This window comes from Centropristis striata, chromosome 23, assembly GCF_030273125.1.
Source record: "Centropristis striata isolate RG_2023a ecotype Rhode Island chromosome 23, C.striata_1.0, whole genome shotgun sequence".
NCBI lineage: Eukaryota > Metazoa > Chordata > Actinopteri > Perciformes > Serranidae > Centropristis > Centropristis striata.
This window is the reverse complement of record NC_081539.1, coordinates 15,809,005-15,836,135: the sequence shown is the minus strand read 5'-3', so window position 1 is coordinate 15,836,135 and position 27,131 is coordinate 15,809,005. Positions and strand designations below refer to the sequence as shown.

General features: G+C 38.6%; 2 protein-coding genes across 2 annotated transcripts; both read right to left on the bottom strand.

The window, feature by feature from the left end:
• Positions 1–6,181: 6,181 nt before the first annotated feature.
• Positions 6,182–18,363, bottom strand: gyg1b (glycogenin 1b). The gene is made up of 7 exons (XM_059327100.1): positions 18,237–18,363; positions 16,375–16,510; positions 16,074–16,248; positions 15,825–15,987; positions 9,257–9,383; positions 7,810–8,026; positions 6,182–7,101 (listed from the first exon to the last, which is right to left on the bottom strand). Exons 1-7 carry the CDS (start codon positions 18,241–18,243, stop codon positions 6,955–6,957), a joined length of 972 nt encoding a protein of 323 aa, XP_059183083.1. The 5' UTR covers positions 18,244–18,363; the 3' UTR covers positions 6,182–6,954.
• A 1,984-nt stretch (positions 18,364–20,347) lies between these two features.
• On the bottom strand, positions 20,348–26,904 carry cpb1 (carboxypeptidase B1 (tissue)). The gene is made up of 11 exons (XM_059327010.1): positions 26,840–26,904; positions 25,542–25,617; positions 25,068–25,192; positions 24,874–24,973; positions 24,685–24,786; positions 24,471–24,575; positions 24,272–24,382; positions 24,060–24,150; positions 22,500–22,702; positions 21,119–21,203; positions 20,348–20,817 (listed from the first exon to the last, which is right to left on the bottom strand). Exons 1-11 carry the CDS (start codon positions 26,902–26,904, stop codon positions 20,630–20,632), a joined length of 1,251 nt encoding a protein of 416 aa, XP_059182993.1. The 3' UTR covers positions 20,348–20,629.
• Positions 26,905–27,131: the final 227 nt, after the last annotated feature.

The window sequence follows — 27,131 nt, the reverse complement described above, 5'->3', positions numbered from 1 at the left end:
GTTACATCAACAGTTACATGTACAGTAACTAATTTCACTGCAGGTTCATTCTATGGCACCTAAGGTATATTATCACAAAATTACAGCACTTTTCACTGTGGAAATTCATGATAAAATGCATTTGAATATTTACTGTACATTAACAATTTTACATTAAAAATTCATAAAAATTAAACTATCTGTTTCCAGTGACTAACTTCACTGCAGGTCCATTCTACAGGACTTCAGGTATATCCTCACACATTTACAGGATTTTTCACTGTGGAAATTCATAATAAAATGCATTTGAATATTTACTGTACATTAAACATTTTACATTGCATTTTTAAAAATTCATAAAAATTAAACTATCTGTTTCCAGTCACTACTTTCACTGCAGGTTCATTCTATGGCACCTAAGGTATATTATCACAAAATTACAGCACTTTTCACTGTGGAAATTCATGATAAAATGCATTTGAATATTTACTGTACATTAACAATTTTACATTAAAAATTCATAAAAATTAAACCTTCTGTTTCCAGTCACTAATTTCACTGCAGGTCCATTCTACAGGACTTAAGTTATATTCTCACAAATTTACAGGAATTTTCACTGTGGAAATTCATAATAAAATGCATTTGAATATTTACTGTACATTAAACATTTTACATTGTAATTTTTAAAAATTCATAAAAATTAAACCTTCTGTTTCCAGTCACTAATTTCACTGCAGGTCCATTCTACAGGACTGCAGGTATATCCTCAAACATTTACAGGATTTTTCACTGTGGAAATTCATAATAAAATGAATTTTAATATTTACAGTACAGTAATATATTACATTGTATTAAAAAAATAATTAAAATTAAACTGTCTGTTTCCAGTCACTAATTCCACTGCAGGTTCATTCTACAGGACTTAAGTTATATTCTCACAAATTTACAGGAATTTTCACTGTGGAAATTCATAATAAAATGCATTTGAATATTTACTGTAAAGTAAATGCAGTGAAATTAGTGACTGGAAACAGACAGTTTAATTTTAATTATTTTTTTATGTAAACTTTTTAATGTACAGTAAATATTGAAGTGCATTTTATTATGAATTTCTACAGTGGAAATTCCTGTAAATGTGTGATAATATACCTTAGGTGCCATAGAATGAACCTGCAGTGAAATTAGTGACTGGAAACAGAAGGTTTAATTTTTATGAATTTTTAAAAATACAATGTAAAATTTTTAATGTACAGTAAGTATTCAAATGCATTTTATTATGAATTTCCACAGTGAAAAGTCCTGTAAATGTGCAAGGATATACCTGAAGTCCTGTAGAATGAATCTGCAGTGAAATTAGTGACTGGAAATAGACAGTTTAATTTTTATGATTTTAAAAAAATATAATATAATATTTTACTGTACAGTAAATATTGAAGTGCATTTTATTATGAATTTCCACAGTGAATAGTGCTGTAATTTTGTGATAATATACCTTAGGTGCCATAGAATGAGCCTGCAGTGAAATTATTGACTGGAAACAGACAAATTAATTTTTATGATTTTTAAAAAATATAGTGTAATATTTCACTGTATATGTAACTGTTGATGTAACGTTAATACTTCATCTCCTCTCTGCTGGTAAGAGTTTTACACTGAAAAAAAGGTGATAAATGACAATAAAGTGTTTATACTTCATGCCAGCTCGCTCGGAGCAGTTTCAGTGAATTTACCGTAAATGTCACAATACGGGCGCACTACATTATATAGGGACGGCTGGCTTGACTCCGGAGAAGCGGATGACGGCTCACTTGACCGCAGTTTAGTTTTGGACAACTTTACAAACATAAATGCAAAAGCAGTAATTTCACTGGATTTGCTGGGAATTTAACGAATATATTAACGAATGATATACTATTTTTAATGTACATTTTTTTCATATCCTAAACTTTGAAATTATGTAATTCTGATGCTATACTTTGCCTTTATTTATTATGGTTAGGGGCCCCGGCCCGAGCACTACTGTGGATTTTTTCTTCTTCCTCTTCTGGACACAATTTCGTCCCGCTACTCGTCCTGCAGGACAAATTATATATCAAAACATGCTGTTTGATCGGGATCAGTGTGGTATTACTTTTCTCTACGGAATACGAATACGTCGCGAAGAACTGCGCAAAATGTTGCATTGAAGTGAATGGGACGGCCGAAAAAAATTAGCGAAAAAGAACAATAATTGAAGATTTTCAAACGTCTACTAGAGACTCCATTTAAACTTTAAACAGTAGACACAAGTCTTGTGTATTGGTGTATTAATCCACGTTTCGATAGGTCATAGAGTTTTTTTATCAATCCATGTTCAATGACCATGATCATTTTTGGAGAAATTCTGAGATTATAATGGGTGTGTATTACATGGAATGTTCGTGTCAGAGTGTGTGACATCATTGCTCAGAGTGGGAGAAGTGGTCTGAAATTGTGTGAAACGTTTCTCTTTCCACATTCCTCCTGGCCACAATTTACTTTCTATACAAATTATTTTTTCCAAATTTGTAGACAAACTTGTTATGTCTCTCACAATGTGCTAAAAAAATCTGACATATGGAATTTAAATGGGCAGCCTCCAAGTGCGGCCACGTCTCTCTCTTCTCCTCATTGACTGTTATACAACGATTTTCTGAGAGAAGCAGAACAGACTCCTGTTTTAAAATTGCACGTCTGTAAAATATTTACTGTAGAAACACCAAAATCATATCAAAATGTTCAGGAAGTCCTTGTGACGCTCACGGTCTGGGGTTTTTTCTGATAGGAGCTACCGTTTGGTCAGAATAAGCCCAAATATGAGACGAGTGCAGAGGAGGACAAAACTTTTTCTCAATGTTTCTGTGGGTCTCTGCCTGGGTTGCCTCTGTTGTCATTGACAACCACCTGAAGTTGCCGTGGTAACCTCTGAGCCTCAGGCCAGAGCCACAGTTAATCTACTGCTGACCCCTGTCTCCCATACAAAAATATCCAGTCTCTGTCAAACACAACCATGCACACCAACACATTACAGTTACAGATACACACACACACACACACGTGCGCGTAAGCGTGCACACTCCTTCAGATACACAAGCTTCTCTCTCTCTCACACACACACACACACACACACACACACTCACGTAACTTTGGGATTTTAGTTACACATACACACATGCGCACGTATGAATTTCATTGCCTTAAGTGTTATAGTGTGGCCACGGTACCAAATATGAAATTAGACTGCCACCACAGTGCCACCTAGGGGCCGATCAATAAAAACTTAAAGGGTTATCCTCAGGAGGGCATTGACATAGTTGTACCAAGTTTTGTATAATAATGCACAAACTATTCCTTTAATCCGCATACAGTGTCTGAAGGAGGACTCTTAACTGATATGTATAAGTTAGAAGAGGCAGGTAGCAATGGTGGAAAGTAACTATGTACATTTACTCAAGTACTGGACTTAAAGTAAAATTTTGAGGTACTTTTATGTACATTTTATGTAACTTTATACTTCTACTCCACTACATTTTGAGACATATATTGTACTTTTTATTCCTCTACATTTAGCTGACAGCTTTAGTTACTTTTCAGGTCAAGATTTAAAATGAAAAACATGATACATTTAAAATGATTACCCATTTTTATAAATTAAACCACTTAAAAGTTCATTAGGTAGTTAAAATGAGCGGAGTGGAGTCATTTCACAGTGTGGTATTAGTACTTTTACTGAAGTAAAGGATCTGAACACTTCTTCCACCACTGTCTTTTTTACTTCTTTACTTTTTTTTACATTTTTTTTTCTTTATTTTCTTTTTAATTTTTTAATTTTTTAATTTTTTAATTTTTTAATTTTTTAATTTTTTTACATTTTTTTTTCTTTATTTTCTTTTTAATTTTTTAATTTTTTAATTTTTTAATTTTTAATTTTTAATTTTTAATTTTTAATTTTTAATTTTTAATTTTTAATTTTTCTGCGTTTCTGCGCATGCGCGGCCTTTTTCCGCTTCTGCGCATGCGCAACTTTTTTCGCTTCTGCGCAAACCAGAAGCAGAAGAGGGCCGCGCATGCGCAGAAGCGGAACAAAGGCCGCGCATGCGCAGAAATGGAAAAAAAGGCCGCGCTGCGCAGAAGCAGAAGCACACTGCGCAGAAGCAGAAACGCAGAAAAAATAATAATTAAAAAATAATAAAATAAAAAAATAAAAAAATAAATAAAAAATTAAAATAATAATAAAAATAAAAGAAAAATAAATGTAAAAAAAGTTAAAAAAAAAAAAGTACCTCAAAATTTTAGTCCAGTACTTGAGTAAATGTACATAGTTACTTTCCACCATTGCTACCTGCCTCTTCTAACTTATACATATCAGTTAAGAGTCCTCCTTCAGACACTGTATGCGGATTAAAGGAATAGTTTGTGCATTATTATACAAAACTTGGTACAATTATTGTCAATGCCCTCCTGAGGATAACCCTTTAAGTTTTTATTGATCGGCCCCTAGGTGGCACTGTGGCAGTCTAATTTCATATTTGGTACCGTGGCCACACTATAACACTTAAGGCAATGAAATTCATAGGGGTGGTATAGACTGGCCCCTGTAATGCACACACTGACGGCAACCTCTCATTGAAAAATAAAAACTCAGTCAACCAAATAGTAAAGTGGTCTGATTGGTGAGCCACAGCTCAATGTGGAGACCTTGTACACAAAACAATTACAGCGCATTACTGGTTCAATTTTAAATGACAGTTCCCATCCATTGCACACAGAGTTTCAGCTCCTCCCCTCTGGGCGTAGGTTTACAATCCCTAGGTGTAGAACAAAAAGACACAAAAACAGTTTTGTCCCTGCTATGCTTTGCACAGGTGTTTATTTATTGTTGCTTTTATGTATGTTTTTACTATTTCTATATATACATTTTAACCTTTAGCTACGTTTTTTTACAGCCAAAACAAGTTTTATTTTATTTTGCGGTTTTATTTTGTTTATTTTTCTGTCTTCTTTTTTTTTTTGCTATTCGTATTTTAGTTCACATCAATATCCAAGTATAGTCTGGACCTCTAAGAACTTTTAATAATTTTTAATTTAATTTTTTAATTTTTTATTTAACTTGCCATTTCTTAACTCCCACTGTCTTAAGTTGAATGATGTGTGAAATGTGCCTCTTTTGTGTGTGTGTATGAGGACTATTTGTACCCAGAGGTAGATTTTGTTTGCAGTATGAAGTAAATAACATAGATAAAAAGATAAAAAACATGATAATGAATTTCATTGCCTTAAGTCTTATGGTCTGGGCACAGTGCCAAATATTAAATTAGACTGCCACCAGAGCACCACCTAGGGGCCGATCAATAAAACCTTCAAGGGTTATCCTCAGGAGGGCATTGACAATAAGTATACCAAGTTTGGTGTTAATCCGACCAACCAATTTGGAGATATAAAATACTTCAATTTAAAGAGCGCCACCTAGTGGTCATCGGCCAATATTTTGCACAGAGCCTCAGGGGCTCATGGGGAAGTAGGATCTTGAGTTTCATGTCATTCAGACACACAAACTTTGTGTTTTGTGTTTAAAATAGCGCCACCTGCAGGAAGTTGTTATTTAATAACTTAAGTATTGTTTGGGTTATCAAAATTATTTTAATAACTTATGAGGGTCCATAGATGCTGTGTGCAAAGTTTGGTGCAAACGATGAAATTGCCTAGGAGGAGTTCGGAAAAGTATGTTTACGACATTTTGCAAAAATTACGAGATTCAGCACAACTCAGTGCATGCGTGGATATAAGGTTTTTGAATGTGCGATAAAGTATGTGGGAGTTATTAGCCAAAACGCACTTTTATTATAGCACCACCTAGTGGTGTAAATTCAGGATGACAATAGATTATACAATTTTTCGCCAGGTGTGACTTATATTTAAAGTTTTATGAGTTACGGGGTATGTTCAGGCAGTGAAAAATGCGATCATTTGGGAAGAAGAAAAAAAAAAAAAAAAATCATTCGAAATACAATAGGGACCTCGCAGGTTGTTGCCTGCTCGGGCCCCAATTATTTTCCTGCAACTCCTACAGCTAAAGAACTGGTTACAGAACTGGAACCTGTTCACTTACTTTTACGCAAATATAAATGAACATGCTGCTATGGTATTCCACTCAGACCTCACACACAAAAGAAAACAATAACACTTCCATTTTAGTGTTTTTAATATTTCCAGATGAAAGATTGTGGTACAGCCAACATCCTTGTCAAGTACAACAAGAAAGTTAAAAACCTAACATTCTACATTAAAGCTGCTAGTCAAGAATAGATAGGATGGTGGCAAGAGAGAGCAAACACAGTAAGGCACTAAGGATATGCTGTATGGCTAAATGACCATACTATGGCCTTTAGATGTCCTGTAAACATGTTTTTAGATTCATGTTAGACAGTCAATTCAAAAGCACGAGAAATAAACTGAGAAAAGAAGTTGTTAATGCTTGGAAGACTGCTAGGTGACTGCATAGTAAAAAAAAAGAAAAAAAAAAGAAAAGAAAAAGAAAGAAAGAAAATGAAAAACAAAGAATGTACATTTAAGTGACTGCTCATCTTAGACAAAGATACAAAAGACCCAGTTCAACATTTGACAAAAAAGAACATTGCAAAATTTATATTGCAAGAAACTTCAAAATGAGTGACTTTGTGTTATCAAAAATCTTTCCAATTTCTCTTCACAGTTTAGCAGATCAGATACCGGTGGCAGGGTACACTGAATATTAACAGTCTTGTATAGACAATTAAAGCCGTTCAGAATATTTACTTTTCATTTCCCATTTAAACGGCGTTGTCTTTGGAGTATGAGGGGGGGTAATGCTGGTGGAGGGAGAGACTCAACCAGTTCTAGTTGTGAAAATCATGAAAGGCCTGTGGTGACAGTTTATAAACTGCAAGTGCTCTTTTGATATCCCGCTTCATTGCTTCTTTATTTGAGAAAAGTATCAAGCTTTCTTTTGATATTGTCAAATGAGTCCATTCCCATGTAGTCTGCCTGGCCCTGCTCCCATTTCTGCTTCCGTTCTTCTGAGGACATCTCGGGCTCGAGTGACTGTGCAAATGAAGGGCAGCTATCCTGAAAAAAAAAAAAAAAAAAAAAAGGAAAATTAATCTATGAAGATAGCCACTGACAGCACAAAAAAAAGCCCTTGCGCATATTTTTTTTTATTCAAAGCAGTGAACTTTGCCATACGTAGCCTTTCCAAATTAATGGCAAATCAAAGGCAAACACACGCGACAGCTTGGATTTTAGGGGAAGAGCAGCATTAAATAGCCAACAAACTGTTATCGACTGCTGAGCTATAAAAAGCCCATCATTTTCACCATACCTGTGTACTCTCACAAGTGACCATTTCATTTTCAATTTTCTTGCACTTTACAAGATGAATAGGAAGACAGAAAAGAGGTGTATCATCCAGAACAAAAGGTGAACAGGTAAATCAATAAAAGGTGAAATAACATACAGTGTGTGACAGCAAAACGTGTACATTAATATTGTACATCCCATGTCCAAACATACAGCACCAAAATCAACAAACTATTTTTTGCAGAGCTGGAAAGTCATGAAAACTTGTTTAGCTTATTGATGTTTAACATAGTTGGATGTTGTAAAAGTTGGTTATGTCAATCAGCTGACAGCTTCGATGGACAGTTTTCAATGGCTTATATACTTAACCAATGAACCTACAGCTCTCATGGAATACAGATTATTTTCTTGTCCCATATTAATGCAACAACACAAAGTGACATGATTGTAAAGCAGAAAATCTACGAAACAATTTACCTCCACACATCCGGAGTAGAAAGGCTGGTCTCCATATTGCTCCTGCATCATGGGCACCACAGCGCTGGAGAACAGTTTCCACCAGTCCAGGAGGAAGGTGGGATGTGAGCTCGACTCATGCACGCTTCCTGCAATCTGTTTGGATTTGGGGTCAAATGTGTAACTCCATGGCTTGGTCTGCCCGAGGAAGTGGACCACCTTGGCATTGCCACCATATCTGAAATTAGATGTATAGTATGTGAGAATTAGAATGCAGACACCTACCTGATTTAAGACACAGCAGTGATTTTCCAATCAGATCATCATTTTATCCTATTAGACATTTTTGTGAAATTTTGTCATAATTTTTATTTCTTGAATTGTAGTCAAAGAAATTTGTTATGGAGGTCATATTAACCTTGACCTTCTTGATCTGATCAGTTCATCGTCAAGTCCAAATGGCATTTGTGTCAAAATTTTAAGTCCCTGAGGGGATTCCGAAGATACTGCATTCATGCGAATGGGAAGGTTAAGGTCCCAGTAACCTTTGATCCCAAAAATCGAATGAATTTATCCTAGAGTCCAAGTGGAAATTGAAATAGGCTTTTCTGAGCTTTTGCATTTACTTGAACGGGACAGAAGTACAACCACCTGCGCGAAGGCATAACAAAAGTACTGCTGTCCCCATTCATATCATGAAATTGTAGCTCTAAAAATAAGATTTAAGGTTCACATTGTGTTGTTGTATTGGTAGCCTGTTTATATTGGACCACATTATATTAAACAGTCTCTATTACAGACCCTGCCAACCCCAGCAGACATGGTTTTCTTCCTAGTATTGGCAAACTGCACATGTACACAAATAAACCTGAATCTTGCCCTGGGGGGTTTGTTTTGTTGTTTTTGCCAGACCTCTTAAGCACCACTATGCTGACAACTAACAAGTATATACATGTTTATCACCCCTGTCATCCTGATTTGGATGCCAGAAAATGTCAAACCAAAGACCTTGTTGATGAGGTTTGTTACTATGGAAAAGAAAGGTTTGGCCTCAGAGATGCAGCGAGGATGGGAGGGGGAGCTAAAGGCCGAGTGCACAATGACCAGTCCTAGAGGCGAGCATAAAAGGTCTTTAAATAACCCACTCTATTTTTGGATTTGGTTTCAGCTGTTGGGAGCTCAGGGTGGATATCCAACCCAGCGCTGAGGCCTGCTGGGGGGATGCTCCGGTAGAGCCTCTGGAATCTAACCGCTCATCTCGCTCGTAACCTGACGTCGTCACGATGTGACTACACTTTCATGTGATCGAGTGTCTGCTTACACATTGGCTTTGCATCCGAAAGTCACATTGACAGACTTGCAGTAGTAAAATACAACAGTCTTGTATTCACTAAAGTAGAAACACCAAAACACCTCTAACTGATTGTTTTCTTAGAAATAATAAAAAATAACCTGAGTAGACACTTACTGCTTGAATGCTGGAAGGTAGGTGTAGATGGCTATGCTGCTGAGGTTGTAGATGAAGGGGAGATGTTTTGATATGTCAGCTGTTGCCCAGTCTCCAAAGAAGCCATTCAAAACACCTTGGTCTCCACCTACAAGAGATGGGGCTCGGTTAATAGTTTGTTCTAGAAAATGTCAGAAAACAGAAACATGTCAATCCCCTTTCTCATAGTCCAAGGTAGTCTTTAAATATCTTTTGTCAGTCCACATAGAAGATATTCAACTTAACTAGATATAAAAAAAGGCAGTTACAGTCCATATCAGAGAAGCTGAAAACACTTTATTTTTCTGTCGATAAATGATGCAGCTCCTTATGCCAGTATATTAATAACGTACTGTACGCGTTAGGAATGATCTGTAATGCCGTTTCACATGGTAAAACCACAAACTAGGTGTACATATTCATTATCCCATGTTTTCGAGCTCTGATTTCCCAGCAGTTTGTTTATCCACATCACAAAAAGCACAATTGCTTCACAAAGATTTTTTGGTCAAATCAGATCTCTGGGCCACATATGAGGCTCATGATCTCAGTGAGCAAAATCACTGAATGGAATTTCCCGGAAAGGAAAGAAATCAGGTAACTTCAGGTCAAAGCGTAAACATGCTGTGAGAAACTGTTATGGTGACAATCCAGCCAACCCTGCTTTCGAAATACAGCTTATGAATAGCTTTGACAGGTTTAGCATATGACTGGATGGCTTTTTTGAAAGAGGAAAATCAGAGTGAGAGTTCAGTCAAATGATCCGCACACCTATGACTGCCAGATTAATTAGTGTTTCCGCTTACGTTGGTCCACATTAGTCAGCTGACATCAGTCCAGACAAGCTGTTAAGAGAAATGTTCCCACACATTCAGAACACAGATAGATTTCCCTCCTTTACAATCTGCCATGCCCATTTCAAATTAAATTATCAGCCTTGCTAGAAGTAATTTGCAGAACTCAATAGGTTTTATCCGAGGTTTTCTAAAATAACATAACATGAAGCACAGTATAGATTTATTTATGTACTGTATCCGTACGGAGCGTTCAAGAGACATTATGTACAGAACATGTCTGTCACATGTGCATTACTGTTGACATCCAACTCTCCACTGATGGCAAAATATCAAAGATCAGTGTGTTGTTAAAGGCCCAGGGGTATATATATAGGAAGGCATGGCTCTTTGGCTAAGCCACTTCTGTGGTGAAGATTTATTCATGTCTGTTTGACAAAGATTGATTGCCTGTTGTTTGTTCACTGACCTCCAACACTTGGCTCAACACCACCTGCAGTATCAAAGGCAGTAAGCAGACGGAAATGAAAGTTTGTCGTCAATGGAGCCAAATGATTCAATTCCTCACATAAACATATAGTAAGAGATATGGTGGATATGCACATAAAATGTATTACTGCACACTGTCTTGTAAGTTGTAACTTTAACAACGCAAAATTAAAACCTCTTAAAAAACCAACAATTAAATTCTACTTTGAGTGAACATTTTGTAAAGGTTGAACCACCTACTGATTTAAATGTAGACTGTTTAAATGTAGAGAAGTCTTTTTAGGTTTTGATTGCTCTTTGCTCTATTACGTTCACCTGCAAGTCCAGGAGTAGGATTTTTTTTCCCCCCAGAGGGCCATACTGATTTATATAAATTAAGCGAAGGGCCACACATTGGACAATTGAACTGAAACATGCAATACAATGCTTTAACAAAGACATTATATTTAACCTCTTAAAACCAATACGCCCACCAATGGGTGAGGTACGGGTAGGAGTCGGTCAAAAAATGTTTTTTTTTTTTTAAACATATGTGGTATTGGTTGTGTTTTAGCCACATGCTAAACAAACAACTGAAGAAACTAGATGTTAAAAGCCCAAACTCTTCTGTAATAAGCTTTATCTTAAATTGTTTCTTGGTCCAATCCTTCCCCTACACCTAAACCTACCTGGACAGGTCCAAAACATCCCAACTTCTTTCAAATCGGGGTTGTAGCAATACAGATTCATGGTAGTAATTTGCCCTCAAGATTTATTACCATAATGCTGCGTTTTATTGATGGGGAGGATGTCATTTGTTTTCCTTTAAAAGCCATCGCATGCTAGATTAAGGTGGTTCAAGGGCCAGTTCCGGCCTTGGGGCCGTATGTGGAGCATGTGTGTGCTAGTCGCCAGCTTTGTCCATCTGTTATGTAGTGCTGGGAAGGTCGCATGCAGTAGGTTTATCAGAGTTATTTTGCTGGAAACATCAGCTTGGTGTGTCTGGAAACAACAATGATAAAAAGCAGCGAGACTAAACCAAAACAGTTAGTAGTTTTTCTTTTGTGGATGACAACCTGAGCACAGACCTGAGAAGCAGACAATGAAACAGAGCCGAGAACATGACCCCCTTTGCAAATCGGAACTGAAAAACACTAAAATGCTCCATATATCCAAGAAGAACTGTTGGGTCTGAGGATTTTTATATTTTTCCAGCAGTTTGTTGATCCACATCACAAAAAGCACATTTGCTTCACATTTATTGGTCAAATCAGATCTAGGGGGCGCATATAAGGTTTATGCTTTTGCAGAATCTCAGTGTCACTGAATGGCATTTCCCTGGGAAGGAAAGAAATCCAGTAACTTCAGGCCCAAGTGTAAACATGTTGTGAGAATGTCAGTTATTCCAGCCAACCCTGCTTTCGAAATACAGCTTATGAAATGCTTTGACAGGTTCAGCATATGACTGGATGGCTTTTTTGAAAGAGGAAAAGCAGAGTGAGTTCAGTCAAATGATCCGCACACCTGTGACTGCCAGATTAATTATTGTTTCGGCTTATGTTGGTCCACGTTAGTCAGCAGTCGAGGAGAACTTGAGTCTGAGGATTTTTATATTTCTCAAAAAGGTAGATATTTAAGGTAATTATTTTTGGTAATAATATGACCTGGACTTGTTATTAAAATATTCACAGATCACCAGCCCTATTCATGACTACTCAACTGTAAATAATAGAACGTGACACAAGTATTTAAACTGTTTGTCTCTGGTGACTTGGATCAACATTGCTCTCACTAGTTTTAAAGTTTGCACTTGAGTTGCCTCAGCTCCTAGGGGCCCGACTGGAGGGCTGGTCGGCCACTTGCCCTCGCTCAATTTGGCTAATTTAGAACTTGGGCAGCCCTTGTCGTGCCGGTGGCTTACATAAACACAGAACTCAGGACAGTTTGGGGTCCAGGAATACAATTGGCCTTAAGTAGGTCAGTTACGCTTCAAGTATACAACCAGATCTGAAATGAGCCTTACTAAAAAGCCTTTTTTTTTTTTTCAGTCTCCTCTCTGTTACATCATCAAATCTGCACCAGCCAGACTGAACACTGAATTTGGAAGCCAAGCAAAAAAATAACACAATCTCATTGACTATTCATGCTGAATTGCTTCAACTAGTCCCTATACAGTAAGTCACTGGACCAACACTGGCACAAGATGTTGGCCTTTAATAGAACTTTTACATTTAGCTCCTAAAAAGAAGCACAGGACTGTACAGTCTGTGAAACCACAGCCTGCTGCAGTTTAAAATAACACACATAGCTGCTGTTTGTCTGAACCCACAACCTTTACTGGGGAGATTTCAAACTTAATATGGGGCTGAGTGTCTTCATTTTGAGGGGATGAGCACTGCTCAGCAAGAATGTGCATCTAACTCTGCCAGTTTGTCTTGGCAGCAGACAACACCGTGGCTACAGATGCAGCGATACAGCCTGTGAATTTATTCGAGGCTGAAGTCATTTTCCTGTTGTCTTTCCTCAGCAATTTTTTAATATCATCCATGAACTGCAGCAGGGCAGAGCGGCATGTGTACATCATATAGTAGAGTGGAAGTTAAATGCTAAAGGTCAAAGCAACTTCAACTCATGCCCCAGTGCACATGAAAAGACCATCCACGGCTATAAATAAGACGGCTTTACTCATTAGCATTCCATCAGACATACAGACGCTGACATCCCATTGAAATATTGGACATAAAAATGTAAATAAAATGACACTGAAAAAAGGTGAATGTTCATTGACAAAGAGATATTTTTTCTGGAAAAATTAGAACAATAATGTCTTTTGTCAGTGATTGACAAATTCTTGCCAACAAACACTTGTGGCAGCCAGAATGAGTCGGCGCTTGAAAGCATTGGCCACGACTAAGCAAACTAATTGGATTTCCCAATGAACTCTCACTGATGGAATCTCTTTCACAGTATCACAAAGGAGAACAGCTTGCCATTTAATGTTAAAAGGTTCACTGCCGCTAACAAGGACAAGCCCCAGCTCTTCCAAGCCCTACTATAAGTTGCATCCTGTTTTGGTTATTCCACAACTGTTTCCTTTGTTTACTGTACTGTTGAACACACTGAGGAAACTTGTACACTTGTAACTTGTACAGGAGGTTGGTCAATTATGGACACTTGCAAGCTTTACCAGGGCTTTTGACTAAATCTCACACTCTCAGAGAGTAATCAAGATTATTTTGTCAAAACCCAGTTATGGTATTGCCTTATAGGTTGGCTGATAATAGAAACAAACTACAGTAGAAAAATGCCAAATATACATGTTTGAGGTAATTCTGAGTTGATTCAATTTTTGACCAACAGAGCATTGGAGTTCAATTTTCAGTACCTATAAAGCATTAACCTCCAAGCCCAATTCGGAAATGCCCAAAACCTGAAAACTTTCCAATGGCCTGCAGAGGGCGACTCCACTGGCTGCAAAAATAAGTCAGATTGTAAAGAAGTCTATGAGAAAATGCCCTTCTAAAGTTCTTAGCTAGCGTATTGGAAAAGGTATGCAAGGTATGGTGATGTAATTGTATACTTATGCTGGTCCTGGTCATGTGAATGGGTGGTCTGTCAGAGTTTGGTAATATTTCAAAAATGTTAGTGGCTGATTCAAGTGTTAACATTCTAGCTGTACTGAGCTATAACTTTTTTTCTGGAAAGCAAAGGTGGCAAACCTGCAGTATGCAAAACACAGCACTTTATAAGTATGACTAATGATCTTTTAAGCCGCAGATTTGAGCTGCTCAGTAAACCTGATATGGAGCCAAAACGACAACCACAATTCAGTTACAGTATGCCTCATGGAGAAGAGTTGCTGAATGTCAACCGGAGCTCTGTACAGAACACGGCCTCTCAAATTTAACTTCCACCCCTCCCCAGTGAGCCCCTGAGAATAACTCAACAGAGCTAGACAGTCTGTGACAGGAGGGCCTTGTGTCCGGGCACTGGGCTCTATAAAGGCCCTACTTAGAGCAAAACATAAACAAGCTTGGTTTAACTTCATGTTACCAAGAACTCAATGTTACTCAAAGCTGGTCAAAGCCTAAATGTTTGAGTATGACTGAAAAAAGACTGCAGACATCAAAACCAAGTTGTGGTAAACCAGAAATATTTGCAATTCTGGGCATATTAAATCCTTTCTTTTTAATGCATTTGGCAGTGAAATATGAAGTGTCTATTTGGAGAAACTTTTACATGACACAAAAACATTTTATCTAATGCCAACATGCAGAAGTAAGTTCAAAGGATAACTGGAAATGTGTGTATTGAGTCAAGGGTAACGCAAATTAAATTTTGTGAGTAGTGTTCTTACATTATCCTAAATATTTTAGAGTCAGTTTCATTTGGTCGCCCGTCAATGGCCTTGCTTGGGTCAATGTTTTGCTTATATGCCGGACGATGCCATTGAGTTTTTATCCAGTTCTAAGCCTAACTTTAATCCTACACTTTTTATTGCTTGGTCATTTTTAAGCAGATGTAGGATTTTAGTCATCGGACGTCTGGATCTAAAGTTATCAGACTAACAAGCAGCTCAGCTCACAGCGCCTCCAGGATGTCCTTTGTCCACCAAACAGCTTCTGAGAAACACTGATTTTTAATGTGAAACTCCTATCTTCAGTGTTTTAATCGACGGGGCAGTATGTTCTGGAGTGGAGGAGACATAATTTGGCTCATAGTAAAACCCCACTGAACAATGAAGGAACCCTAACATGGAGATACTGACTGCAATGGTGGTGAGGACAACTCCCATGATCCCACACTACTTCACAACGTTATCAAACCGTCTTTTGGCATGGTTTTGAATGGACCCCAGCAGCAGAAAATGTCATGGGCATTTCGAGGAAATGTCTGAAAATATTTGTGGAAATGCATTTACTCCTTTTCCTGTTGAGTTTGATGACCATCAGCACCCATAAAGCTCACATATTATTAAGTCGCATTTATTCCAAAGCTGAGATGTACAACAAGTTTTGGGTGCTACTGTTTGCCTCCTGATCCAACCCTTGGCAAAAAAGTGCATTTCCAAAAATGTAAAACTAATCCTTAAGTAAAAGTAGGGATACAATTTAGGATTATTACTGATTAAACTACAAAGTATTTTCAATTTATGTTTCAAATCGGTAAAATGCAAAAAATAAGGGAAAAAAATGATCACAAGTTCCCAGAGGGCAAGGTAATCTACTCATGGTTTGGTTTAACCAAAAGTCCAATCTACAATATTAAAAAATGTGTTCTTGACTTACCATCAAAGCTGCCGTGTTCTGTACAATACTGGAGCAGTTTGCCATAAGTCTCCATAGACGGACAGAAAACAAACACACCGGAGTTGAAGCAGTCAGGCCAGCCAGGGTCGGGAGCAGCTGACAATTCTTCTCTGTCAAACAGCTCATCTATATTTGAAAGCACCTAGGGGGAAAACAAACAAATACATACAGTAGATGGATAGTTACAGTACAACATGTTGAATGACTCTTGCTTAAGAAAATGCTCACCAGCGTGTCTGCGTCCATGAAAACACATTTGGAGTAATGTGTGAGAGTCCAGCAGTGGAGTTTGGTGAAGGTGATGCCCAGATCAGGCCTCTTCATCATGGCCAGGTGCGCTGTGTCGCCGCTGTCCAGCACATCCACCACCCTCACCTCGTCATAGATTCTCGTCAGCACGTCCCTAATGATTCACAATACTCTAGGATGAATCACCATCCAACAATCCAGGTGGAAAACAAAACTTGACAAGAATGCCAGGTGTGATTTAGAAATGTTGCACCACTGGTTGGCGGTTAGGGTTTCTTACCGGCAAGGATCTGACATCTGTGGACCAATGAGGGCCACCAGCTTCTTGGATGTGTTGTGGTTGCGGAGGGACTTGCCCAAAACCATGGCTCCCCGAGCATAGTTGTCATTGGTAGCCAACGTCACAAAAGCCTGGTCTGTAAAGGAAAGAAAGATTACTACACTCATAAGCAGTTAATTGTTATCTGTGAAGCTGAAAATGTCTAGTGTTAAAAAAAACACTTGTCTGAATGTCTGAAGACGTATGTCTGTGCACACTGTCATTTAATTAGTTATTTGATGGTGTAAACTGATCGTCCAACTTTCTACCACACACTTTGTCTTTTTTGGAGTTGCCCCATCGACTTGGTGAAATTTGAAAGTTTCCAAGATTTCCACAAAACCCAGCAAACATGTTTCAGAGCCAATGTACTAATATAGCCAGCTAACATAAGCCAAAAAACTAAAAAAAAGTGTAACACAGTAAGCACAAAGCTGAGCTTTGTGGTCAAGCAAATGGTGATAAAGGTGTCCAACAAGTAGCCATAATTATTTGACTGTTTGACACTAAAACATTGCATTTGATGTTAACGCTTTGAATAGTTAAATGTTTAATGCAAATAATGCCTGATATGCACCTTTCATGTCATTTTAAATACTCAAAACAAGCATTTTCCACAAGCACTATGGCTTTGCCTCAATGGGAGATCTCCAACTTGTTTCAGGAAAAAATACTTTAGTTTCCAATGTCTGATTAAATGTCTCAATAAGGTGAGTTTTATTTGCAGTGTGGTGCCTGCTTTGTACCACCACCTCCGAAGGCAGGGAGGAAAATCTGTCATCTACCTGCCAAGTCAGAATTCAGAACAATGACTCGCCTGTGAGAGGACATTTAAACTGTGATGATGAAATCAGCCAGGCAGCCAGCTGGCAAGGTTGTGTGACTGTAGCATGTCGGCCAACATGAATCACACTTGGATTGTATATCAACCTCTTGGTACTGTACTCCCAAGAATGGGTAGAGGTAGTAGGAGAGTATAGGTACAGTAAGTATAAAATGTTAATGGATCAGTCAGAGTGCAGTTTTGCCCATGAGCTGCCAGGAAAAGTTGCTCAGTCTCACTGGCTGCACGAGTGCCACACCTCCTTTCTCTCACACCACCACCCTTTTCAATTGGGACAACAAGCAATGTAGTATATATGCAACATGAAACACATTATAAATAAAGTTCATCCACAGCACAGGCTCAGTGAATTTACAGTACAGGCTGCACACGCCCACTTCTATAATCCACAGTAAGATTATACCACAAGTGGGGAGTTGGGGAATGAAGATTCATGACATACAGTAGCAGAGGGGTTTCGAAAGCTAAGGTCAAGGGGCTTGACTTCTTTTGCTGCAATGCCATACAAAAAAATGTTGACACCAGAACAGATTAATTAGAAGAATTAGAATTAGAAGTTGGGCATGGTTCAGATGGAAATAGTCCATGCTACTGCAACAGTTTTTTTTAAAGAGTGGACCACACAGTTAAACAGGCTAGCTGGTGACACTGTCTTATATGGTAAGCATGTTTCAGATATGGCCGACAACTTCACGCCTTGACGTGACGGTCAGTATGATAAACAGCAAAACACAGAGGGAGACACAATGTACCTTTGCAAATTAGGCCCTGAATACTCTGCCCGCTTCGGGGGACAGCTGCACAAACACAACCAAACAACAGGCAAGCAACTTTAACGAAGGACTAACATCTTTACAAGCTAACACACCGGTGTTTGAATACCTCGAAAGACTTTAAAACTTCGCAGAGAGCACGTTTTAGCTTGAATGTAGCTACATGAAAACGACACAGCAACATCTCAGTTTAAAACGTTACATACCACCCATGACTGAAGAAGTCGAAGCTACTTTGTAGCCTGGACTCGAACACACAGCAGCTTTGCGTGGAGGAAAGGGCTGACTAAATCTACAGAGGAGGATTTATACCAGTGTGACAGTAGCCAGCCGCAGCGTCATGTGACGGTGTCCACACACCCACCTGCTCCCAACATGAGCCTCCACACCCCCCGGCAGGTCAGGGAGTTCGGCTATTCACAGATTTACAAAGTATTCTATTCAAATGTAGAGGCACAAGTATCATGTTATCATTCTTAACGGGCTTTATGTTCCTTTTGTGCCGGTTTTGTACAGCTAAAGTTTGTTTACAATTCGTTTCAACGCGGAAAAAAAAGCCAAAAACGAACCTTGACATAATTTCGCATTCCCAAGACATCATCCTGCAGCCTTGACCTTTCAAACAGCCCCCATGGTGCTCCTTTATCTGGTGTCAGCTTTACTCTTGATGACAATGTAGACATGGTGATGATGCTGTAATGAGGTGCTGCAGAAATCAAGAACAAGATGTCCCATATTACACATTTTGTATTTTGTTGCCATCTTGTGGAGTAAAGACAGTATAGCAGGACAGTCATAAGACACACAGGGGTAATTGTGGAGCTCCCTGGTCCTCTTGTTGTTGTGTTACACAACAGTGAATTATTTTTAGTGGTCTCAGTGGAGCTCTTGCGTTAATTCTCAGATCAAGTGGTGTGTGGACATGGGTCTCATAATAGGGGGAGGGGGATTAACTGTACCTATTTATTTGTATAGTTAAATAAAAACAACATTAGGTGGGTGCACTTTATTGCACATATATTGGAATATTCCCTTAACTGCACTGCTGATTTGAGGGAAATTATGAACATGGACGAGGAACCCAGCCTAGGAAAAAGTTCAACAAATAATGAAACCTTTAAAGGTTCAGTAGGCAACTTTTATTTAAAAAAAAATCTGTTCATATTTGCTGAAACTGTCACTATATCTGGACAGTACTACTGTCCATGTACATGAGACAGATCTAGTTCCTCGGGTTCCTCCTCATGCTCCTAATGGTATTTGCAAGAATCCACCGCACCTGAAGGAAAACAACCAAACAGTCAGGAGGATTCTCCAACTGTCAATCTCGCAGACAGAGAGCGAGCTGGTAATTAATTTAAGTAGGTAAGTAATTCATTTTGTGAAGCAAGATATCCTTTTGCCAGTGGGTCAGTGGGGGAAGCTCCGGGTGCTGTGCTGTGGTGTGAGAGGGAGGGTTGTTCATCTGCACGTACTGCCTACACTGCAAAAAGTTTCCAATGCTGCTGCCCAATAAACTGCTGTTTTTCAGCTCATTTTCTGTGTTGCATGAAAACAAGTGGGATTAGCTAACATCCATGGGAATCAGAGAGCTACCCAGCTAACTTGCCAGCCGTCCGACGGACTCACAAGCACTGACTGACAGTATTAGAGACTCCTTCAGGCTCTGATTTGTTGTTTTCATTCAGGCACCATGGATTCTTGCAAATACCATCAGGAGCAATAGGAGGAGCCAGAGGAACCAGCTTTTCTTTCATAGGTTACCTGTTCCATGTACAAGTGACAGTGCAAATGTCAGCACCTTCTGAAGCTTTAATTTACAATTGTCATAATGCTACAAAAGCAATCACCGATATTCTACCTCCTACTTCAGAAATGTGTGCCAGTGCAGTTAAACTCCCTGCTGATCTTTGGCTCCTTTATTTTCTTCTCTCAGGCAAATGCTTGGCTGAGTTGAGACGCTGCCAAGGAGTTACTCTGTCGGGGTCACGTGCTGTGCTGCTGGGCTGAAAACCTTAAAGACTGATACCCCCACCCTCCAAAGCTCCACCACTGGAACAGTGCCAGCAGAGCAAGAAGGATCACCACGGTTCAAAGGGTCTGATACAGTGGATCAGTAGATGGTTTGTTATTTGTGTACCTTTTTTTCATTGAGCGTTGTCAAGTTTAAGTATGTAAAAGCTGAAGTTCAGGATGGTCTGTATTGTTTAAGTTCAGTGTCTTACGATGTTTTCTTGGGCAAAGAACAATTATTCTTATAATTTTCTTCACACAAGTTTTCTGGCCTTTAAGTGCCATTTGTAAGTGCTGTAAGAATTATTTTGCAACTGTTTTGTTGTATATTTTCATACAAATGACATAGGCTCAGTCCATCAGACACTATATTATCATATACACATAAAAAATTGATTCAGCATGTGGGGATGGATCATTGATTTTATTGTTTGCACTCATCTTGACATTCTGTCAAGCACAGCGAGAAAACATGGCGGGTGGTGCCCGTATCCATGGATACGGGCTGGAGATGGCTGAGAGGTTGGCGGGGCTGGGGGCTGGTACAGAGGAGCTGAGTTGGCAGGGGTCCTGGCAGTTCCGCTCTTTAATAGAGGTTCTTCTGCACGTAGGCGGCGATGTACTTGACGGCCAGCATGGTCTCCTCGCATGTGGGCTTAATCTGAGACTCGGGCAGCAGGAAGCCGTAACGACCAGTGTCACGCAACTCGAAGGTGTAGGAATACTTCACTCCCAGGTCGTAGGCCCAGTCATCAGAACCTCCAGCAGCGGGGTCTGAGGGCAGATAAGGAGAGGGATTATTCTGAGTGGGATATGCTGATGACCTGGGACAGCCAGGATGCATTTTCATACAAATTTCACTTTCAGGGGCCAAAAAAACCCTTTGTTTGCTCGAAATAGCTTTCTTTCATGATAGGTGATTCCATTTTGTTGCCTCTAGAGGACACATCTATAAAAAGAGGTTTGTGCATTGTGAATACATCATAATGCATACTATTATAGCTGGGAAATAGAATATCACTCTTCCTCTCATACATTATTTCCCCACGGAGACCAATGCAGCTGCAATACTTACAGATGGTTGCAGCACCGGGTCCACTGGTGTAGCGAGTACCATACAGACTACGCAGAGCAGCAGAGGCTCCCTCAGCAACCTTCAGCTACAATATAAAGAAGAAACAAAAGTTAGATGTTTTAAAGGACCAGTCAGAAGATTTTAAATATATAAAGTACAGAGTTTTTCATATATGTTACTGAATCATTTTATAAATCTTCTATTTTCTGAATTTATACACTTCACACAGCATCAGGGAGCAAAGAAAATCTTACATTAGCCACCATAACCTACTGGTAATAGCAGACCAAGTAAGGATTTATCAACAAAACAGTTCAGTGCAATGAATTGAGCAACAGTGTGTGTTTTATATAGTATGACTTTAAATTGAAATTATTGTTTGATAATGGAATAATACTATACAATAACAGCTATAAAAATACAGCTGGTAGTAAGAATAGTAAATATATGTTTTGTTTTGTTTTTGTGCCCTGCAGCCTCCACCATCCATTGCACTTTTTCAAACAAAGCATCTTTTACTGATATCGTAGTAAAAAAAAGGGAAAAAGAAGAACTCAGTGAGTTGCAACAGGAAATGAAACCCCCAGGGAAATGCACAAGCAGGAAATGATATTTCTCAAAGAACAGATGAGTTATGACAGATCCCCGGAGTTCTTTTGTTCTGCAAAGTGTCAGAAGAGAGCTTAAATTACGAGTGAGTAATAGAGAGGCAGAGACATGTGATCTGCCTCGGTTAGTGTGAGAGCTGGAGCAGGGGTGTGAGTGTTAACTGTACACCCCAGTGAGAGGTAAAAGAGCCATGAGAATGAGGCAAATGAGCAGGGAGTAAATGATTTGCAGCAGATAAGTGTGGCCTTTAGATAAGAGTCATAATGGGGCTGGGTTGAATTCTTGCTTCAGCTTTTGGAAACACCATTATATTCAAAATATATAACACCCCTTGATCTTAAGGTTTTGTTATTCTGCTATTCTAGACATTTTTCACACTATATAGTTTGCATCTAATAGTGCTTTTTCTGTAAAGTTCTTATAATTAAAAAAAATCCCAATCTCCTTCCAGTATAGTCTGTATAGTGGCACTTCTTTTACTTTTAATACATGTCTGACAAACATTCTATAAAGATATTTATATAAAGAGGTTGATCTAAAATGTAACACGCCTATGCCTGATGCAGTTAATCTGTTGTTATTGCCTTCTCAGTGCATACATTTCAATCAAGGCTTTATATACACAAGGCTGCCACACTATAGCGATGCATGTGACACTGCCGTGATGAATAATTATATAGTCAATGTGACCAATAATTCTAGTTAATATAGTCCCTCTCCTTTTTCAGCTGTATGTACAAAACGGCATTTATGGCAGCTAATGACGACTTACCAGCTCACTGTGGTGTGCAGCCAGCTCAAAGGTGTAGGAGTAGGGGAAGAGCAGCAGCTGGGAGTAGGAGTGGATGGTGATGTAGGCCTTGAGGATGGACTTGTTCCTGCGGATGAAGTCGGCGACGTTCTTGACCTCAATCTCAGACTCAGGTTTGTAGCCACAGAAGGTGTCGCTGCAGGGGTTGCTGGAGGCTCCGGTGGCTGGAGTGAAAATTACATAGTTGAAAACAGTTTCTTTTTTTATGTCTTCAAATGCATTGTGACCAAGGTTATAATAGTTTTGGATTTTTCATTAGTTTTAGTTTTGATTTCGTTGTGAATTTTTGTTTTCAAATTCAGTTAGTTTTAGTTAGTTTTTAGAGTGAGTTTTCTAGTTTTGGTTTAGTTTTTATTTTTTGAAAATGCTTAGTTTTAGTTTAGTTTTTTATTAGTTTTAGTGTTAGTTTTAGTTTTTTTGTAATGGGCTGTAGGGTGCGAGATTCAAATAGATCATAATAAATTTTGCCTTTATTTCCTTTGGTTTATCCATCTCAGCCCCAATAAGGTTATTAACTCTTACAGTTCTGGGTGTTTTGAATTTTGGTTCTAGTGTAGACATCCCAGTCTCAGTAAACATATTTACCATGTGTTGCATGTTCAAATAGAAACACTGAATTATGAATGAAAAAAGTTGACAAAAACGAAAACACAAGGACATTTTCACTTTAATTTTAGTTCGTTTTGTAACCACACAATACAGTTTCAGTTAGTTATCGTTTTTTAAAAAACTCTAGTTTTTATTTTTATTTCAGTTAACAAATTTTTTTTTTCAATTCTAGTTTTCGTTATTTCGTTAGTTTTCGTTAACTATAATAACCTTGATTGTGACACATTAAGTTCAATTTACTGCAGGGAGTTGAGAAAATAACCCTGATGATGTCAAAGTGATGTCATCAGGGTTGCCTCTGTTTCAGCTTAAGACCACACATTTATAACAGAAACCCTGCGTTACAGACATTAAAATCTTAAACCTATCGACTATATGTCTGACGACATTTAAGCCTCTTGGGGCAACGGGAAAAAAATGGATTCCTGGGCCAAGACTATCTCCTCCATGCATTGTTTAGAGTCTGATTAGCAACTGGAGATACGAGAATTGAGTTGGAGTTTAGAGATGACATCTATGATCAGATTGTTTCCTGTCGTCAAACAAATCCCGCTCAAACCTGATTGGTTCATACTACTCTCATTTCTGATATCATTATCTTGCCTGTTGCCTACAGATTTTACATTCAAATGCAGATTTCTGTCAATAGAAATTACAAACGTTAGAAATTTGATGATTTTAAAGATATGGTGTTTCTAATCAAAGATGTTACCCAGTTGCATTATGGGAAATGAAGGATTTAAGTTTTTTAGGGTGTGATTCATTCTATGCACAAAAAGTCAAGATATCTCAGCCTTTGCTGCACATATTTTGACCATCCTTTAAAAAAATCTGTTTCATGTAAGCCCCAACTTAACGGAAGTGCAATAAAAAATCAGTTGAGTTCCCGTTTAAAATATATGTTGCACTTACTGCACCAGCCAGCGTTGAAGTTCCTGTTGGGATCGGCACCAATGCAGCTGGATCCAGACCTCCTGGAGCGAGTCTTCCTCCACATCCTATTCTAAAGTCCCCAAGTGGACAAAAAGAAACATGTCAGACATACGGTTAACAAATCAACAAATTCTTTGAAATAAACAAGATAGCATGGTCCCTGTTCAATCAGACTATAAACTTGAACTCACGCTCTTGTGGGTGTAGTCGTAGCCATCAATGTTAAAGACGGGCAGAACAAAGACATCCATCTGGTCGAGCAGGCTGGTCATCTGAGAGTCACTGCCATAGGTGGACAGGGCCTGAGGACGATTGGAAAAACAATCCGTGCTGTTACTGATCAAGGTCTTGGCATAAATGTTGCCATGACCCTCCAGCTGTCTTCCTTACCTCCTTGACAAACCACTGGCAGAAAGCTGGAGAGATCCACTCCCTGGCGTGGATACCACAGTCCATGAAGATAGCGGGCTTGGTGGAGCTGGACTTCTTACCGAGCTGTTGTTAAAAGTGACCACAAAACATTTATTAGAGGTAATTAGAAAAGTATTTCTGTCTAAAATTCTTAAACAGGAAAGCCTGGTATGGTGGACAAGGCCTGACATACCTTGAGGACAGTCATGGGGCGTCCCTCATAGGTGCTCCCGATCACCTGCTTGCTGATCAGGCTGGGATTGGAGGAGGCAATGGAGTTGATCCAGGACTGAACCTGAAATTAAACAGAGAGAAAATAAGAATGGGACATAACTGTCTGGTCAGGTCAAGTTTTTGGATGATTATGATTTTTGTCTCTTACATTGTTCCAGTTGTTGTACTTGGTGTAGCTGTAGGCTCTGGGCTCGGGCTTGTTGTCAATCTGGCCCTCAACAGCAGCCTGCAGATCCTCAATAAGGACCCTGAGGAGGGATTCATTAATAAAAAAAATAAACATATAGAAAAAAAATAAAACCTTGTGTTCAACTAAATGGAAACTGAATAAATGTGACATACTCGTGCTCCATGTCATTCTGATTCAGGATGGTGGACACAATGTCCAGGTACTTGGCAGGCACATGGATGTCCACATCAATGTCGATGGTGACCACCTCAGCGCTCTCGGGGCTCCAGAAGTCGACCTGCAGATGGCGCCAAAGTCAAACACTTGAGCATGTTGTAATATTAGATATGAAATCATAATGTAAGCCTCTCATTCGACAAACAGTGGTAAACTGAAAGAGATTATAATTGTGAAATGACTATGAAATGCCAAATAGCCAGTAAGTATAGACAGTAATCAATGCAAGCGTTCAAAAAAGGGCACACTTATATATGATTTGCATATCCTAACAGGCCTCCAGTGACATGACCAAAAAAAACCCAAGTCTAATTTAGCCTCTTTCACCATTAGCAAACCAATTAAATCCTGTAGTGAGTAAGGATGGCATTATAAGGTGTGTGAGTGTGTGAGAGAAAGCAGCAAGGTACCTCGATGCTCTTAGCCAGATCCTTAATGAGGGTCACATGCTCATCAAGCACAGGCTTCAGACGGAAGACTTTCTCTCTAGTGAAAAGAGACAGAGATCACAAATACAGTATAAAAGTCACAGTTTTGTGGTTCATATGACTGGGCAGTCTCTTCAATACACAGTTTAAACTCATGTAAACTGACTGAACTGACGCTGACCTTTCACAAGAATGAAATGTGCTTCAGAGCTATGAAATGGCATCTGTGCAGGATTTATATCCATTACCTATTTTATTTCTGTTTTCAATTTCACTTCTTGACTAATTTCACAACATTTCTTGTGTAAATTGAATTGCAGCTGCCTAAAGCAACAGTTGCCCATTTTTTGAGCAGTTGAACAGTTTGTATCTTGTGTAAATTGTATTGCAGCTGCATGAAGCAACAGTTGCAAAACAACTTTAACAACTAGTAAATTGCCACAAACACCAAAATTGAAATACTTAAACTTGAATGCAAGTGAATTATTTTGAACCATTATTCTGGCCTATACAGTACTCACTTGGTCCACTAGTTACCGTGAGCTAATGCAGTCCTATAATACAAAGCAGACAGGTCAAGAATCATAATACAGTATGTCATCATGATCATCATGGGGTAAAACTTTTAACTAATAGATATAGCAATGAAACTATTTTGTATTACAAGTTTTCTAATATTTTATTTTTAAATGTGCAAATTATACATTATCCAGAGTAGAAATCTGAATGAAATTCTTATTTCATTTTTAGGTTTTTACAGATGGAATTTTGGATATCCCTTTTACTCACTCCATAAATCATAAAATACTGTCAACAGCCATAGTAAAGCCAGATTATAAATAATAATAAAACAACCCCCTCTGTAAAAACCTTCAGAATATAGATGGGGATGAAAGTTTGGTGCATGTCAATGCAATTTAAGTTATTGTAAAATTCTGTACATTTTAAAGACACTACAGTGGAATAGGGTGAAACAGTGCAAGTGATAGATATAACCAAGAAACTTCCCCAGTTGATTATTTACATGAATACATTTTTTTGTATTAGTTTTTGAAATACAATGTTTAAGTACACAAATAAAGCATTATCTAATGATAACATTGGGTGAATTTAGCAGAAATCTACAGATGCAAGTGTAGTAAAATTTGGATGTGAAAAATGACATGTTGTGGAATTGACCAGTGCATGAAAGAGAAACCTGTATTGTCTCACCTCAGTGCAAAGTCATGATTAGCACTGAATTTTTTTAATAGCAACAGTGAAGTAGACTAGAGATTTACCCCTCGAAGCGTGTGAGGTCAGCAAGGGCAACAGCCACCAATCCGAGAAGCAGGAGGACCTTCATGTTGACAGTGAGGCTGAACTCCCGGCTCGACAGCACTTATAACCCCGACCTGCCGCCCATCCACCAATCCCCATCTGTGATGCAGCAACATGTCACACATCCTCCAAAAAAAAGTCACCTGTAAGTTTTAAGTGCTACGTGGAGGAACAGGGGGGCGTGCATGATGCATAGTCAATGATTAATAGATACTAGAGCTGCTGTTTGAGCCAAGGTCACTTGATTTTTAT

Excerpts from the sequence above, each read along its gene's own strand:
- gyg1b (XM_059327100.1), bottom strand. Across the intron at positions 16,249-16,374 it reads CAGATGTCAGATCCTTGCCG|GGACGTGCTGACGAGAATCT; the intron begins GTAAGAAACCCT and ends GTGAATCATTAG. Across the intron at positions 15,988-16,073 it reads TCATGGACGCAGACACGCTG|GTGCTTTCAAATATAGATGA; the intron begins GTGAGCATTTTC and ends TTTTCCCCCTAG.
- cpb1 (XM_059327010.1), bottom strand. The coding sequence starts at position 26,904 with ATGAAGGTCCTCCTGCTTCTCGGATTGGTGGCTGTTGCCCTTGCTGAC. Across the intron at positions 24,576-24,684 it reads GCCCCATGACTGTCCTCAAG|CTCGGTAAGAAGTCCAGCTC; the intron begins GTATGTCAGGCC and ends TTTTAACAACAG. Across the intron at positions 24,151-24,271 it reads ACGACTACACCCACAAGAGC|AATAGGATGTGGAGGAAGAC; the intron begins GTGAGTTCAAGT and ends TGGGGACTTTAG.